The 15,070-nt window shown below is 48.4% G+C and overlaps 1 protein-coding gene across 1 annotated transcript in view; it reads right to left on the minus strand.

The window, feature by feature from the left end:
* Positions 1–15,070, minus strand: part of COLQ (collagen like tail subunit of asymmetric acetylcholinesterase) — a 55,215-nt gene that overhangs the window by 17,827 nt on the left and 22,318 nt on the right. Inside the window, exons 2-10 of the mRNA XM_044252497.1 lie at positions 11,749–11,861; positions 10,492–10,593; positions 6,856–6,900; positions 6,496–6,522; positions 4,609–4,671; positions 3,135–3,197; positions 2,613–2,639; positions 1,934–1,978; positions 1,549–1,584 (exon numbers count right to left, since the gene is read on the minus strand). Of these exons, the coding sequence (XP_044108432.1) occupies positions 1,549–1,584; positions 1,934–1,978; positions 2,613–2,639; positions 3,135–3,197; positions 4,609–4,671; positions 6,496–6,522; positions 6,856–6,900; positions 10,492–10,593; positions 11,749–11,861 (521 nt within the window). The remainder of the gene's footprint in view (positions 1–1,548; positions 1,585–1,933; positions 1,979–2,612; positions 2,640–3,134; positions 3,198–4,608; positions 4,672–6,495; positions 6,523–6,855; positions 6,901–10,491; positions 10,594–11,748; positions 11,862–15,070) is intronic.

The raw sequence follows: 15,070 nt of genomic DNA on the forward strand, positions 1-15,070 counted from the left end.
CCAGTAAGTTCTTGATCTAATTTCTAAGACCTAATTATCGTTATCATATCATCTTTGTCTTAAAACAGCCTGCTATGAAAGGGAAAGAGAACTCTAGATGGCAAATCTAGTAAACGGTGCAGAGGCCAAAGATGTTGTCATCCTTAATTCCACAGTAATTTATTATTCTTTGATGTTCACTCTTGCACTGAATGAAAACCTAACCTAAATATTTTTTTTTTTTTAATTTATTTGACAGAGAGAGATCACAAGTAGGAAGAGAGGCAGGCAGAGAGAGAGAGGAGGAGGAAGCAGGCTCCCTGCCGAGCAGAGAGCCCGATGCGGGACTCGATCCCAGGACCCTGAGATCATGACCTGAGCCGAAGGCAGTGGCTTAACCCACTGAGCCACCCAGGCGCCCCCTAAATATTTTTTAATCAAATTATTTTTTCCCTTTTAATGTTTCCTTTAACTCGCTTATGCAATTATTTATTTTTAACCCAACATTCCAGCTAGGGAATAACAAGAACAGAGTTTTTGACAGCTTAAGACAGTGATAAATAGTAATAAGAGATGACTGAAATTATTAAATATGCTCTCCTGGCTGGAGGTCAGATAAAAATTGTTTATTTGAGTTTGGAAAAGAAAACTTTAAGGTAAACTTAGAAAACCCACTAGGATTCTAAGAAAGCATGCATTTGCTTATTTGAAGAATACTATGCTCTAGGGCTTAGGAAAAATGACACCCACCCAGGTCAATGGCTTTCAGAGTGAGGAACCACCATTACAACGTTAGATAGAGGAGTTTTCAGTGGCCAATTAGGTATGCTCTCACGCTCTCTTTATCCTGACATCTCCTCTCACCAACCCCCCATTCTTCCCCAGGCCCTAACTCTACATAGAAGTTTCCAGAAATCTGCCAGTCCATTGCCACTTTCATAATTTTTGTCATATCGGGATACCACTCTATTGTTAGTTGCTAGATATTTTTTCTTTAAGTCAACTGAATGAACTCCATTTTTAGCAAGCCTTGTTCCCAGCAAGATATCCATGAAATTCCACTACATACTTAACTGTTTAAATAAAAAGATTAACCATCAAATGAAAAAAACTTTTGCTGTCACCCAGCTAAAATAACTCTGTGTACTGCCCTCAAAGAAGGTCTGAGTTGACTGTCACCAGCAATGGTTATAGGCCAAAGATGCCTGTGCCTCATGCTGGGACCCTTGACCGTAGAGGCTCAGATCTGATCCCTCTGCCATGATGCCTTCTGCTTCTGAACATTACCATGGCCCTCTGATAGTCAGGAAGGCATAGAAAACCCTCTCTACCCGGATGGTGGGTCTTCTCCCTCCTACTGAACTGGAGGGTGGTCTCAGACCATACTGGCACTCTCTCTCATCGATGTGCACAGCAACTTGCTCCTCTTCCAAACCAGAACCTTCCATGGCAAAACCCACTTTCTCTCTGGACAGAGAGGCAGAGCTCTTTGAGTAGTGTGTAGAAAGTCTGATTTTTTTTTTTTTTTTTTTTTTTTACCAAGGCCTATTTTTACTTGTAAGTACTTACTTTCTGCCCCAGCATTCCAGGAAATCCTGGGAAACCCTGTGAAGAGAGCAACACACAGAGTGACTCTCTCTGAGAGAGGGCCCGAGAGAGCTGTGGAAAAGTGTGGTTGGCCATTTTCTTTCTTTCTTTTTTTTTTAAATTTTTTATTTTTTATAAACATATATTTTTATCCCCAGGGGTACAGGTCTGTGAATCGCCAGGTTTACACACTTCACAGCACTCACCAAAGCACATACCCTCCCCAATGTCCATAACCCCAGTGGTTGGCCATTTTCAAGATAAGAGCCCAGTCAGTCAGTCAGTCAGCCAGCCAGCCAGTAAGCTGGACAGCCCACAAGGGGCTACGACTTCACTGTAGTTTATCATTCCGTGCAAAGGCCATTACCTTTTCTCCTTTGGGACCCAAGTCACCTCTTTCACCTCTGGATCCCTAGGAGGAAACCACAGAGAGTCAAAGTTAATATGTGGGAGGGAAAATTGGAGCATTTCACAGTGAAAGTTCCCTAAGCCAACACCCTCATTTTATAGGCCAAGAAGTAGGCTCAGAGTTTAGGTGACTTGCCCAAGGAAGGAACGTTTTGTGATCTACCTTTTATTTATACCACAAAGACCTTTTGCTTTAATAAAAGACAACTCACAGAAAATTCCAGATCCTCTCTCATCTTGTAGGAAATTGGTCCCCAGGTTCTGGCTGGGTTTTTTATTTGGTTTGGTTTGGTTTGGTTTTTGGCAGATGAGAAGTTGTGTGATGGAAGTTTAAAGACACATGTCAGCCATCATCCTCCAGTATCCCTCAAGCAAGCAATGTTCCCTCTCCACCAAGAACAACCTTCAACTGTTCTTCTGCCCTACTTCCACTGGAGCTCCTCCCTTGTCCACATGCCCTGCCTCAGGAGACCCCTCCCTGCTCTCTCAGCCCAATGACAAAGGCTGTGGGAATATCTAGGAAAGGTCACTATAGTCACTAACTTAAGAGAAACCTGGGCCTGTCCTCTGCTCATCATTGGCCCTAGAGCCAATAGCCCAGGCCAGGTTCTGGGAAGCCATCAGAGATAAACACTAACCTTTTCCCCTCTGGATCCAGGGTAACCCTAAAAGAAAGCAAAAGGTGCATTTAGGATCAGCTCTATAAGACCTTTGGGTTTGATGCAAGAGTAGAAGGAATCCCTGAATGTGATGGTGAGGTGTGTCCCCACCTCGTGCTGCAAGTTTTAGTGGGGGTTCTAACAGTAAACACAAAGATGTCCCTGAGGGTTATGTTTCTCCTAGGCCTAAAAAGAACATACATTGTTTTTCTTACTCATAAAAGCCTGAACAAGGTTTCCACCTGCTTTGTTGTTTCAGGAACTTGACTATCCCTGCCCAAAAGAACAGTAGGAAAGACATCTCTATGCCTCGTGTCCCAGGGATGCTGTCCCCTAAAGGGCTGGTAAAGGCAAGCAATCTGGTGCTGGGCTTTCCAATATCTCTGATGTTTCCCACACCTGGGACGGCAGCCCTACCCAGTCCCCATCTTTGTGGAGAGCAGCTATTCCAGAACCTTAGAGAGAAGACCTGGGAATGTCCACCTAGACTAACACACTGACCTTGGAGCCCATTGGTCCTCTTGACCCTGGCAAGCCCATCATACCCAGGTCACCTTTTTCACCCTGTGAAGAAGAAGGGAAAAAAGACCTACAGTGACTTTTACTGGAGAATCATGGACAGGATTAGGATGGAACAAGGGCCATCAGGGCTGGCTGGTGAATCTGAGGACCCCACATCCTCCCTTGTTCACTCCCAAGGGTTCAAGGCTGAGCTTCATCCTGGTATTTGAGATTAAACATAAAATGAAATTGCCCCAGGGAGAGCAGATCTCCAAACTAAATGCTAAAATGCTATAAATGCTCCCTCTGTTCTGAGTGCCTTGTGAGAGGGTGGGGAGAGAGCTTGGGGGCACTGGGGCCTCATAGGACCAAGTGTCAGCACCCCCAAAAACTTCACCGGCTTTGTTCTTTGCAGACAGACGGCCTTTCAGGTATTTCCATATACTTTCACTCTAGGTTTGCAGCAAAATAGAGAGAACATCAGCCTCTGAGCTTGCATTATTGAGACAGGGGACTAAGACTCATGGGTAGGCTCTGAACCGTCTGTGCTAAAAATTCCGTACCAGGGCTAAAAAGTAGAAATATAAGATACTTAAACTTAATTTAGAATTTTTTAGAAGTCACATTAAAACAGGTGAATTGAAATTTAATAACATTTTGTTTGATCTGATTATCATTTCAAGCATATAATCACTATAAAATTAACAAGGTATTTTACATTCTGTTTTTCATAATAAATATTTGAAATCTGTTATGTATTTTACATTTAAATCACATCTCAGTTCAGGCATTATTTTTTCATCCAAAATACTTGATCTTTATTAAGATTTCCTTGGGACTTTTCCTAAGAGGGCCGGGAACACAGTTTTCTATTCCCATAATAAATATAGCTGGTAAGTGAATCAGAGCCTATAGACATTCACCTGCCCATCCCTGATTTCTACAGGTCAAGTCTGCACCCAACAGTCTGTGACCAAAGTGAGAAGAATATAAACAAAGTTACGGATGTGGATGTGTCAGCTTCCCATAATCTGTCTGAAGAATGGGATTTCATTGGCATTAGGCAATCCCTGTCTAAATGTAGGACTCCAGTTTTTTCAGCAGGTCAGTGCCCATCCTTTAACCCCCAGTCTCCTGCCAACAGCTTTCCAGACACAAGTCCCTCTTGTGAACAGCTCAGGGAAACCAAAGAACTGCATGCTAACTCTGAGGACAAAAGAGAACCAGGGCCCCTATGAGAGAGTGCAGCAGCCCCTCATTTCCGCCCCCAACAGGCACAGAGCTATTGGATAGACCAAGATCTTGTAGTCCAAGTGAAGGAGAAAGTATTTGGGGACCTCTGGGCAGTGCTCATCTTCTATTCTCCTTCCTCCAAAGGAAATGAGTTTCACTATGTGCCAAAGGCCAAGAAGGCTGATATTTTCTTCCCTCATGTTCTGATACCACATGAGCCCCAAGACTGTACCAAACTTACCCTGGGTCCTTCAGGGCCGACTGGCCCAGGCATGCCAGGAACACCCGGGGAGCCGGGTCTACCCTTCAAAAGTGAACAACAAAAGTCAGGACGACTGGGTTTGTTTCCCTCCTTCCAGGAAATGAGATTTGTTTGGTGGGCTCAAAGGGAACTGTGGGGTCCCTAAACATGGCCTCTGGGTTCCTCATCCCCACCCTCCAAGGACTGATAGCCTCGGAAATTGTGTCACATAGATGTAAGTTCAAGTCCTCGGTATCACATTATGTCAACACAGAAGATCTTATTCTATCCAAGAAATGGAAGGTGGGGGAGGGGAAACGAAGGTGGTAGAGAAGGGATTCTAAACTTCTTGGCTTTTTGATCTTGATCACTCCACCCACCCAAACGTTCCTTGCATTGCAATGGGTTCTTCCCAAGGATCCAGTGTAGAATGGGATAGGATTTTGTTTGGGGTGTACTGGCAGATGCTGTTGGTACTCCCCCAGAAGCTTTTCCCCTTGCTCACTGTGTCCATTCCCCCAGGACTCTCTGCCTTGCTGCCACAAGTCATGCCTGCAACCTGCAACTGTGGAATTTGCCCATGGGCAATTTGGGATCCCCAGCAATTTATGAACCTGTTCTCCCTGCAGCCAAAAGCCCAACTCCCTTATCTCAAGGCAGGACAAGCTCTGTGGTGCAGTTCACACTCCAGAGCTGCCCTAGGAATGAGGCTGAAGGTGGACTTCTTGTGTCAGCATGCCCAGGCTGGGCTTCTTCCCCTATACCACTCAACTGCCCTTCCCCTCAGGATCCACCCGAGAGAGTGCCCATAAGTCATTCACTTGCACACGTGACCTCCACCTCTGCTTCTAGGGAAACCAGCCTCAGCCAGAAGCTATGGAAGAGCTAGCCTTACAAGAGAAAGAGGGAGCAGGGACTTGGGATCCATCTCAACCTCTGCACTCATTGGCTAATTTCACAGCTAGCCTAGCCAGACACATGGAAGGCTCAACCCCTAAACCAGAGATCACAAATGCTGGCATGTGTACTGATTTCTCCTCTTGCCGTCCATGTTCATGGCAGATGTCGCTGATCTATCAGGGTCCTCATTAGTTCTAAGTATGGAGACCATCCCAGAATCCTTTGCAGCCCAGCACTTCAGATATCCACTATGCCTACCCTGGAGCTATGAGTTGAGCCCTGGGGGAATGAAATTTTGCTTTGCAAAGGTCTGTTTGAGGCTTTTGTTGATAATGAAACCATTGGAGTAAAACATTCAACCAGAAAAATAGTAATTTGTGATTAGAATCATAAGCATCTTTTCTGGCCAAAGTCTTGCTCCTCCTGCTATCTCCGAGACCTACAGGTTCAGTGCCAACATCCACTGACCACAGGAAATGGCTGCTGGTTTACTCTTTCCTGACATGAATGAGAATCTTGATGACATGTGTTTGCTTCACTCAGAGTACCCGTGACCTTAAGTGACTCCCATTTATTTCAGCTGGGCCAAAAGGCAAAAGACATTTGTTTCTGTTTTGCACTTTGTTCCAGTATAACTAAATAGACAGTGAGAGTCATTTTGTACCACTGCTTGGGGTGGAGGGTTTCTCTAACGGATGGCAGGATGAGATGGTCTGAGGTTGGGGGAAATTTGGCCAGACTTGGCAGCCCCTGGGAGAAGTCCAAATGTCTGGTAGTAGCAGGCTCAAGCTCCTAGCAAAAGAACAGGCCGAAAGAGCCCACTGTCATCCTCAGAACAGCGGTGTGATCATTGTCCGCCTGGGAACTGGGGCCCAAGGAAGTGCATTGCTGGTCCCCCCCACCCACCCCTAGGTATGCATACAACACCCCCCCACCCCGCAAAGCACAGTTGCCCATATAATGCTGACAGAACAGCATGGACCATACCTTCCTTCCTGGTAGGCCAAGCTCCCCCTGTGGATGGAGAAGACAGGTAAGCAGAGGCTGCTTTGGAAGAGAAGTTCTGGAAGCACAGAGCTTAGTAGGGCTGATGGCTGGGCATGACCATGTGGCTTGGTTGCTTGGCCGCTCACAGCACCCCTGCCATGTCAGTGGGCCAAGCTGAAACACACCAGTGGGATCTCACACCTGTAGCAGCAGCCCCATCATTATGGAGCCCCTCCTCATGCACTAAGGCAGAATTAGCACATGCTTTGAAATCTCAACCAGAAAATTCTCAGTGGCATCCCCAGGATATAGGCTGGAATTACCAAGGAGAGGTGGACTGAAGAAAATAGTGGCTCATACCTTTTCTCCCTTTGGTCCTATCTTGCCAGGAAGTCCCGGTGGACCCTATATCATCAAGACAAGAAATGAAAGAAATAAATAAGGACAGTGGGTGAGGGAGGCAGGGCTGGGAGGGAGGCCCTTAGTGCACTGGAATCCTCCAGCAGTTTGGTTTCCTGGGCAGACTCAAGGGCTCCAAGGACCCCATGAAGGACCCTCTTGTGTCCTCCAACCCAGTCTCCCTGTCATCTTCCAGCTTTCTCGGAGCTACGTTTCCAGTGGTGCCATGGTTACAACTAAAGAAATGCTGTTTGCGAGGCTTCACCACCTCTCTTATCTTTTTAGCTGCTTTCACCAACTTTCCCTGGGGCCCTGATAAGGGCTACATTCTGCTTTGCACACAGGAGCGGCCAACTTAGAGATTCCTGTGCTGGCTCTATGGGCACCAGGTGCAGCGAAAGCCTTCCTTGAGATGTTAAGAACGTGGGCGATGGTGCATTTTTGTCCCACTGCCCAGCCACAGGAGTGGGGCTGATTCCAGCTCAGGGATTCTAGCACCCACTACACTAAGCTTGGCACACTCCCAGCCAGAATGCAGCTACTTTGTGCTCACACGGTCTACGAAATGCTCAGCTGGCTAACTGCTTTCCAAATTCCCTAGTAGAGCAGAGAGGACATTCATCAACTCCCAGCCAGTCACTACTTCATCCCCAAGATCTACAGGTGGACACGCCTAACGCGAAGCCTGTTTGAAATCTGATTCCTATGAGACTTGTGCAAATATCAAGCAGCCCCCTCAGCAGCTCCCACACCTATCACATGAGACTCCCTGAGGATCTTTTGAAAATCCCAAAGGCCAGGGCACACCCCAGATCAATTCCATCACAATTGCAAGGAGAGGGGCGCAGACGTCAGGGATTTTTGAGGTTCCCAGGGGATTCGAATGAATAGATAAGTTTGGGAACCACCGTCTTGGTTTATTCTCCTGTCTGGGGGAAAGGAGGGAAGTAGGGAGAGTTATTTCCTTTCCTTTCTTACTCTTCCCCTTCTCTCCCTCCCCTCCCCCATCTCACCACTTCTTTTAACCTCCCTTTCAACCTTTCCCTCCTCCCTCCTTCTCTCTCTCCCCACTCCTCCTGGTCTGGGCATCCTTGGGTGGAAAGATGGCTTCCTGGAAGGGTGATCTCACCACCCTCCCTCCCCAGCCCCCCAACCCAGGGACCCACTGAGGACTGCACCAGCCCCCCCATCTGGCCCTAGGTGCCATACCCCTTCACTTCAGAGCTGTGTGGGCCAGCCTGGGTGGATAGTGCAAGGTGCCGGGTATACAAATCCTCAAGGATCAAAGCCTGGGGGGGCACCAGTGTTTCCAGAAAGTGTGGCTCAGTGGGGCAGAGGTTCCCTGCTCCTCCAAAGCCCAGGAGCCCAGGGTGACAGAGGGCCCCAGGACCATGCCCGTGCCAGGCAGGATGAGTGAATACTCTTCCATTCCCTCATTTCTTATTATCAGGCCATTGTGCTCTAGCTCAGAGCTTCTCAAGCTGTGATGTGCAGGAAATTCAATAGGGGGTCTTGTTAAAATGCAGATTCTGATAGTAGGGGTGTGTGTATGAAGGGTGTGTGTGTGTGTGAAGCTCCCAGATGATGCCAATGCATCTGGTCCACAGATCTCACTTTACTTGGGAACAGCATTTTATGCTGTGTTCTAAGGCAACAGAGGGGGCTACAAATCCAGCCCCCGCCGCCACACCTGGGCAGCACATTCTCCGCAGGACCCAAAGGGATTGCACGAGGGTCCAGATGTGCAAGCAGGGCTGGAGAGCTCCTGGTGTGAAGTGAGCAAAGAAACCCCTTTCGTTCCCATCTCCTGTGGTCCTCACTCACTGAGGCAGGTGGAGTTTGCCGGAGGAAGAAGATGGAGACCCATGGCAGAGGTGCCTCTCAGGGGGCCCGTCCTGCCTTTCTGCAAACTTCCCAGCCCCTCTGTGGCAGCCTCTGGCCAATACTGGGTCCAAAGTCCTGTTTATGTTGCATTTGACAAATGTTTATGGTAAGCTTACGACAACCTGTGCCCTGGTGTGAGTTGGGCACAACGTGTGAACAAGACAGGTGATGTCCTTGCTCTCAAGGCCAGGGATGGGCCAACCGTCTCTGTTAAGAGGCAGATAGCAAATTTCATAGACTCTGCCTCAGATACGGTATTTCTGTCACAACCACTTACCTCTGCCCTGGCGGCACAAAGGCAGCCCAAGACGGTACAACTTTGATTACAAAAACAGACGGCCACCAGACCTGTAGGCCACAGTTGGTCAGTCCTTGCCAGAGAGCTTGTATTTTACAAAGGGAAAACCAAAGAGGCCAAGGACAATAACAAAACCAGTAAGAACACTATAACAAGATGAGAAAATGATGCAGAGAATTGCAACAAGCCATCGGGACGGACAGGGATGGGGAAGTCTACTCCAGACTAGATGGTTGAGGAAGGCGTCTCTAAGGTAAAAATAAGGAAGAACATTCCACACAGCCAGGGCCACAAGCACAAAGACGCTAAGGCTGGAATGAGCTTGACATGCATCAGGACCCAGGAGATGCACGTCAGTTGGGCAATGTTGGTAGTCTGAGCTGATGCAGGAGATACAGGCAGGGTCGTCCGGGGGGCGGGAGGCTCTGGGACCCAGGGTGAGGAGTTTGGTGCTTAGTGTCCCATGATGGGAAGCCACAGGAAGGAAGGAAGGGGTGATGCAGGAAGGGGTGACAGAATTCGGAAGGCACCTGGGCAACTGACTGCTGCTTGGACCCTCTTTCCCCATCCCATAACAGGCTCTAAGCCCCAGCCAGGGGATGTTCCTTCTTGATGGACGCCTGCTCCCAGGTAGGCCAGAAGAGCCAGGGTCTGTGAGACAGGGTCTCTGGAGGGTACTCCTGTTTGCCTAGAAAATCCTTTCTCTAACATTGTGCCTGTTCCTCACACTTCCTTTAGCTTCAGTGGGGAGCGGTGGGCTGCCTGACTGTCGAATCTGGGCGCCAAATGAAGCTCAGGGTAATGAGTTCCCCATCACCTCCACTTTCCCACACCAAAAGCAGGCACTTCTCAGGCTACTGGCAAGGGTCAATGGTCACAGAAGGGACAACCCAGTGTCACAAGGTGTTTGATGGTAATTACAGTAACCATCGCATCCATGTAGGCGGCCGCTCACTTTGACCCTCACCACCACCAAAATCTAGTACTGCAGGGATAATTGTTATCCCCACTGCAGAGAGGAGGAAATCGAGGCTGTGAGGCCAGAATAGACCCTGAGAGGAAAAACCAGTGTGCTATCCACATGGCCCTGGAGCTGGAGGGGAGCTAGAGAAGGAAAAACAAGGGCGTCTGGGTGGCTCAGTCGGTTAGGCGTCTGCCTTCGCCGCAGGTCATGTTCCCAGGGTCCTGCTGAGCAGTGAGCCCTTTTCTCCCTCTGCCTGCCACTCCCCCTGCTTGTGCTCTCTCTCTCTCTCTCTGTCTGACAAATAAATAAATAAATAAATAAATAAAATCTTGGAGAAGGCAAAACAGTGCCTATATCACTTTAAAAGGGGCAGTGCCAAGAGACTCTTTCCAGCGGGCTTCCCTGCTCTGAACAGAAGACAGCAGGAAAGGATCTGGTGGAATGCACCAACCTGGGGGCCAGGCGGCCCAGGGGAGCCGAGCGATCCTTGTGTGCATGAGGACGGCGTAGTCTCCAGTTCCAGGATAAGATTCTTCATGTCTGGGGAGAGAAGCTTCCAAGCAAAGCAACACATGGTGATAGGTCAGACTTGGGGGACAGAAGAAGGGTGACCACCCTGGACACAGACCTGCTCCCCAGTCCAGTCCTTAAGGCTGGTGGTTCCCTGACACCCCAAAGGGTGTCCCAAGAAGACCTTCTGGGCCCCAAGTTCCTGTTCTCTCTTGAGACATACCTGGCTTGAATGGATTATAGAGATAAAATAGCCACTTTGGATGGAGTTAGGAAGCTCATTTTCAGGGGCCCTTATCCAATGTCTAGGACAGCACTGTCTGACAGAAATATAAGGCAAGCCACCAGTGCAAGCCACATATGTAGTTTTAAAGTTTCTGGTAGCCACATAAAGAAAGGTAAAAAGAAAGAAGTGAAATTAATTTCAATAATATATTTAACCCAGTATGCCCCAAATATTATCATTTCAACAGATATTCGATATTTAAAAATTACTGAGTCATTTCACATTCTTTTTTCATACTAAGTCTTCAAAATTCAGTGTGTATTATATACGGACAGCACATCCCAACTGGAACGAACTGCATTAAAAGTGTTTAAGTCACATATGGCTAGTGGCTTCTGTACTGGGCAGTACAGATCTTAGAATTTCTGGAAAAATTTGAGAATCCCAAGTCCTTAGGATATCCTGGCTTGTTGTCTTCTAGCTCAGCTTCCCAAATCCTGCTCTTGCCCTCTTCTCAAATTCTGTTCCCGCTCACACCTCAGTATGGCTATCGAGGGACCATTTCTCATGTCCCCTCACAGAAACAGCCTACATTCAATATGGGCAGTGGAAGGGAATTTCATAAGCACTTGGGAAGAAAGGAGAAATTCCATATCTGAGCAGCTGAAAGAAGCCTCAGAAGTTCTAAATTTACCTCATTGGTCTCAGGAAGACAGGACACTGTGCCAAATCCAACTTCCCACTGAGAAGAATCTCCCTCCATAACTTATTTAAAACAGTGGGAGAAGGGACACACACCAGAAACTGCAAAATGCCCATCCTAGGGGTCAGCCTGCTGCGTGAGAGTGAAGGGCTGGATCCCTCAAGAATTCTCTGGAGGCCGCTCACCTCTAGTGGGGGGACAGGAGGGGCTGTGCAGTGGGCACTAGGGAGACTGCATTTCTGTTTCCTTGTGAGTCCTAAGGTACTCACCAGACTTCGGCCCCCTCTGAAGAAAGGTGGTGGGAAGAGTGGTGGGGGAGGGGGCGTCAGGAGGCAGCATGCTCTGTGGCCGCCACGCTTCTTCTGATCCAGGCCGGGAAGAGCTGTGCAGAGAAAACTGCTGCTCATTAGTGTGGGGGCACTGCTGGGGCCTCTGTCATGCCCACGGGACCCTGGAGAGACCCAGGTGGACATGCCAGATTTTTGAATCCAATTTCTAACCCGCTAGCTGTGAGCACACCTTCTGTTTGCTACTTGATGGAACCCTTCCCAGCCTTCGCTGAAGGGGGGTGGTTAATAAACAAGCAGATGGTATGGACCCTGTGACCATTAGAAGCCTGCTTCTCCCCCTTCAGGGACGGACTTGTCATTTTGTAGATGTGACGAGGAAGGCAAAGTTCAGACTTATGATGCACTTCTAACAGCTGAGGAGAAGGAAGTGCCTGGTAATTATCTAGACAGTGGGCTCAGAGGGAATTGGTCAGGGAGCCGGCTGCCAGGGCCCGAGGTGCCGTTGATTATAAGAGACCCGGAGCCCTGACTTAAAACATCTATTTGACTCTAGACACACACAGTTGGTGTCACATGGGGACTAAAGAGTTTACAGTCTAGTGACTCAATACATGAGTGTGAGGAGATGAAAGGAGGGGCCTGGACCCTGAGAGCTTTACGGAAAGTGGGGTCTTGCCCTTGTTCAATGCTAGTGTATGCTCAGTGTTGAAGTATACCTTACAGAAAGGATGCAGGCTATGAGTCTACAGCCCAACAGACTCCTGCAAAGGAACACAGCCTGGAAACACATCCCCAGATCAAAACACACAATCACTCCCCAGCATCCACAAGCCCCATGAGCTCCTGCCTGATCTCTGCGCTTCTCCCTCTTCAGCATCCTGACTTCTAACCCCAGGGAGTCACTCTGTCAACTCTGGAACTTTTTATAAAGGGAATCAGACAATATGAACTCCTGTGTTTGGTTTCTTTTGCTCAACATAGCGTTTGCGGGGGTCATTCGTTTGCTGCTTGTGGCTGTTGATGCGGACTAGAGTTCCACCGTGTGACAACACCACAATCTACTTATCCAGTCCACAGCTGCCGAACTTTGGGTTGGTAGCTGCTACATACCCCACCAGAATGGCTAAACTGAAAATGACAGAAAATAACAAATGTTGGCAAGACCGTGGAACAAACAGAACTCATACATTGGCCAAGGGGAGTGTAAGTTGGTTCAACCTCCTTAGAAAACTGCTTGGTATTGTCTTCTGGATACAGGTATCCCCCAAAGCCCAGCAATGTCACTCCTAGGTATTTACCAACAGATAAGTGGGTATATGTTCGCTGAAACACACGTACTAGAATATTCACAGCAGTAATGCCCATAATTGCCACCAGCTGTCACCTTACAGTTCCCAGTCTGGGTCTCAGGATGGTACCCTCACCTCTACCCCTTCCTCAAACCTCTGGTCTCACAGAAACAGGCAGGTCACTTTACCACATTTCTCTCGGCCTGAACCCAGTTTCAGTCTTGTCTCTTTGGGGCCCATGCTTGCCTCCTGTTTTCACCCTGGGCTCCAGGACCTGGCTATGGACATCAGGCAGCTGGTGGGTGCTCCGGAGGAATGGCTGCTCTGTGCGCACCCCCCACACTCACTCCCCAGGGGAGGAGCATTCCACAAGCCTGTGCCAGTGGCCCTCGGCCCTCCCTACCCCAGTGCCTCCTTTGTAAGAAATATTTGGTGAAGACCCTTTCATTGTCCTGAAATGAAATTCATAAAAAAATATAACAAACACACACAATTTAAAAAAATCAATACAGTCTTGCAACAGCCAGAGGTGGGGGTAGCGTGACCGGGCCAGGGAAGCAGTGAGGACAAAAAGGAAGGGACGGATGCAAACATTACTGAGGAGGAAGAAACAGAAGGTGGGGCAGTGTGTCACAGAAGCACAAGAGGAGGGAGAGTCAAGGATGGTTTCGAGGTTGCAGGGACCTGGGACCACAGTGATCAGAGTAGGAGATGGAAATGTCAAAGGAGGCACTGGTTTGTGGGGAAAGCTGTCAAATTTGGTGTTAGACATTTGTTCATTGAAGCACATGCTTTGCCAGGCCTGGACCAGGCTGCGGTGGGTGGGGGGGTGGGGGTGGGGGTTGCAGAAAGACACCTGACTGGTGCTCCTGACCTGCAAACAGCAAGGCCTGTGGAGCTGGAATGGCTGCCAAGGCCCTTCTGCTCATATCCCACTCATCCCCTGCACCCAGACCTAGCCTAATCCTGGAGACTCTTACTCATTGATCAAGAACTGTCAGGTGCCGCCTCCACCAGGAAGCTTTCCTTGACTTCCCAGGCCGAGGTTGAGAGTTCTGCCATGTTTTTCTCTGGGTTTACCCCCATGTTCACTCTTACCTGTGGGATGAAACAGTTCCTTGTCTCTCCCTCACTACAGTGCTTTCTGGGAGGATGGGAGCCAGTTTTTAATCCCCAGGTTCTAGCACAGTACCTGACATACACTAGGTATTCCACAAATGCTTGCTGAATTCATAATAATAACTTTTCAAAAACCCAAATACTTATTACATGCTTGCTTAGGCACCAATGAAGTAAGTGCTTCACACACTTACTTCAGTGCAAATTCACAGCAACCCTGAGAGTTAATGCTATTGTCAACATCCCCACTTTACAGATCAGTTGACTGAGGCTAGGAGGTGAAGCAACTTGCCCAAGGTCATACAACCAGCAGCCTGTTTCTAGGGTTCTTCCTCTTGATCTCCACACTCTTCCACATGTGGGTGGAAATACAAGTCAGGAGCTTGGAAGAAGGCAAGGGGCTCCCATAACAACTACTTGAAATATATAGTATCGAGGGCTTCCAACCCAACACCATCAGGAGGACATGTGTAGTTGCACAAAACTGGCCCTACTGACTCATTTGAGGGAGGACGCACCGGACTGTGCGGCATCTCCTAAGAAGCTGTTGGAAAGGATTTGTCCTGGGAGTTGGGCATTCACTAGGTGATGCTGGGAGTGACTCTCGAGGAAGCCAAGTCTGGCTTCGCTCTGGACTGGATGCAGTTGGGAAGCGAGAGTTAGTATGTGACTACCTTGATTCTTATCCAGAAAAAGAGAAGAGCACAGGGAGACGGAAGCTGGGGGTAGTAAAGCAGCAGTATTCACTCATATTAGCAAGGACGAAAGGATGGCTGGCCATTTTTCTGGTTGGATGGTGGTCTGATACGGTGGCACAGTGGCCTTGTTTTTAACTTGGGTCATCACCGCCCCAGACTGACCTTTGTCTGATGCTGTTCTATGAAACGGCTTTC

The sequence above is a fragment of the Neovison vison genome, chromosome 6, assembly GCF_020171115.1.
Source record: "Neovison vison isolate M4711 chromosome 6, ASM_NN_V1, whole genome shotgun sequence".
Taxonomy (NCBI): domain Eukaryota; kingdom Metazoa; phylum Chordata; class Mammalia; order Carnivora; family Mustelidae; genus Neogale; species Neogale vison.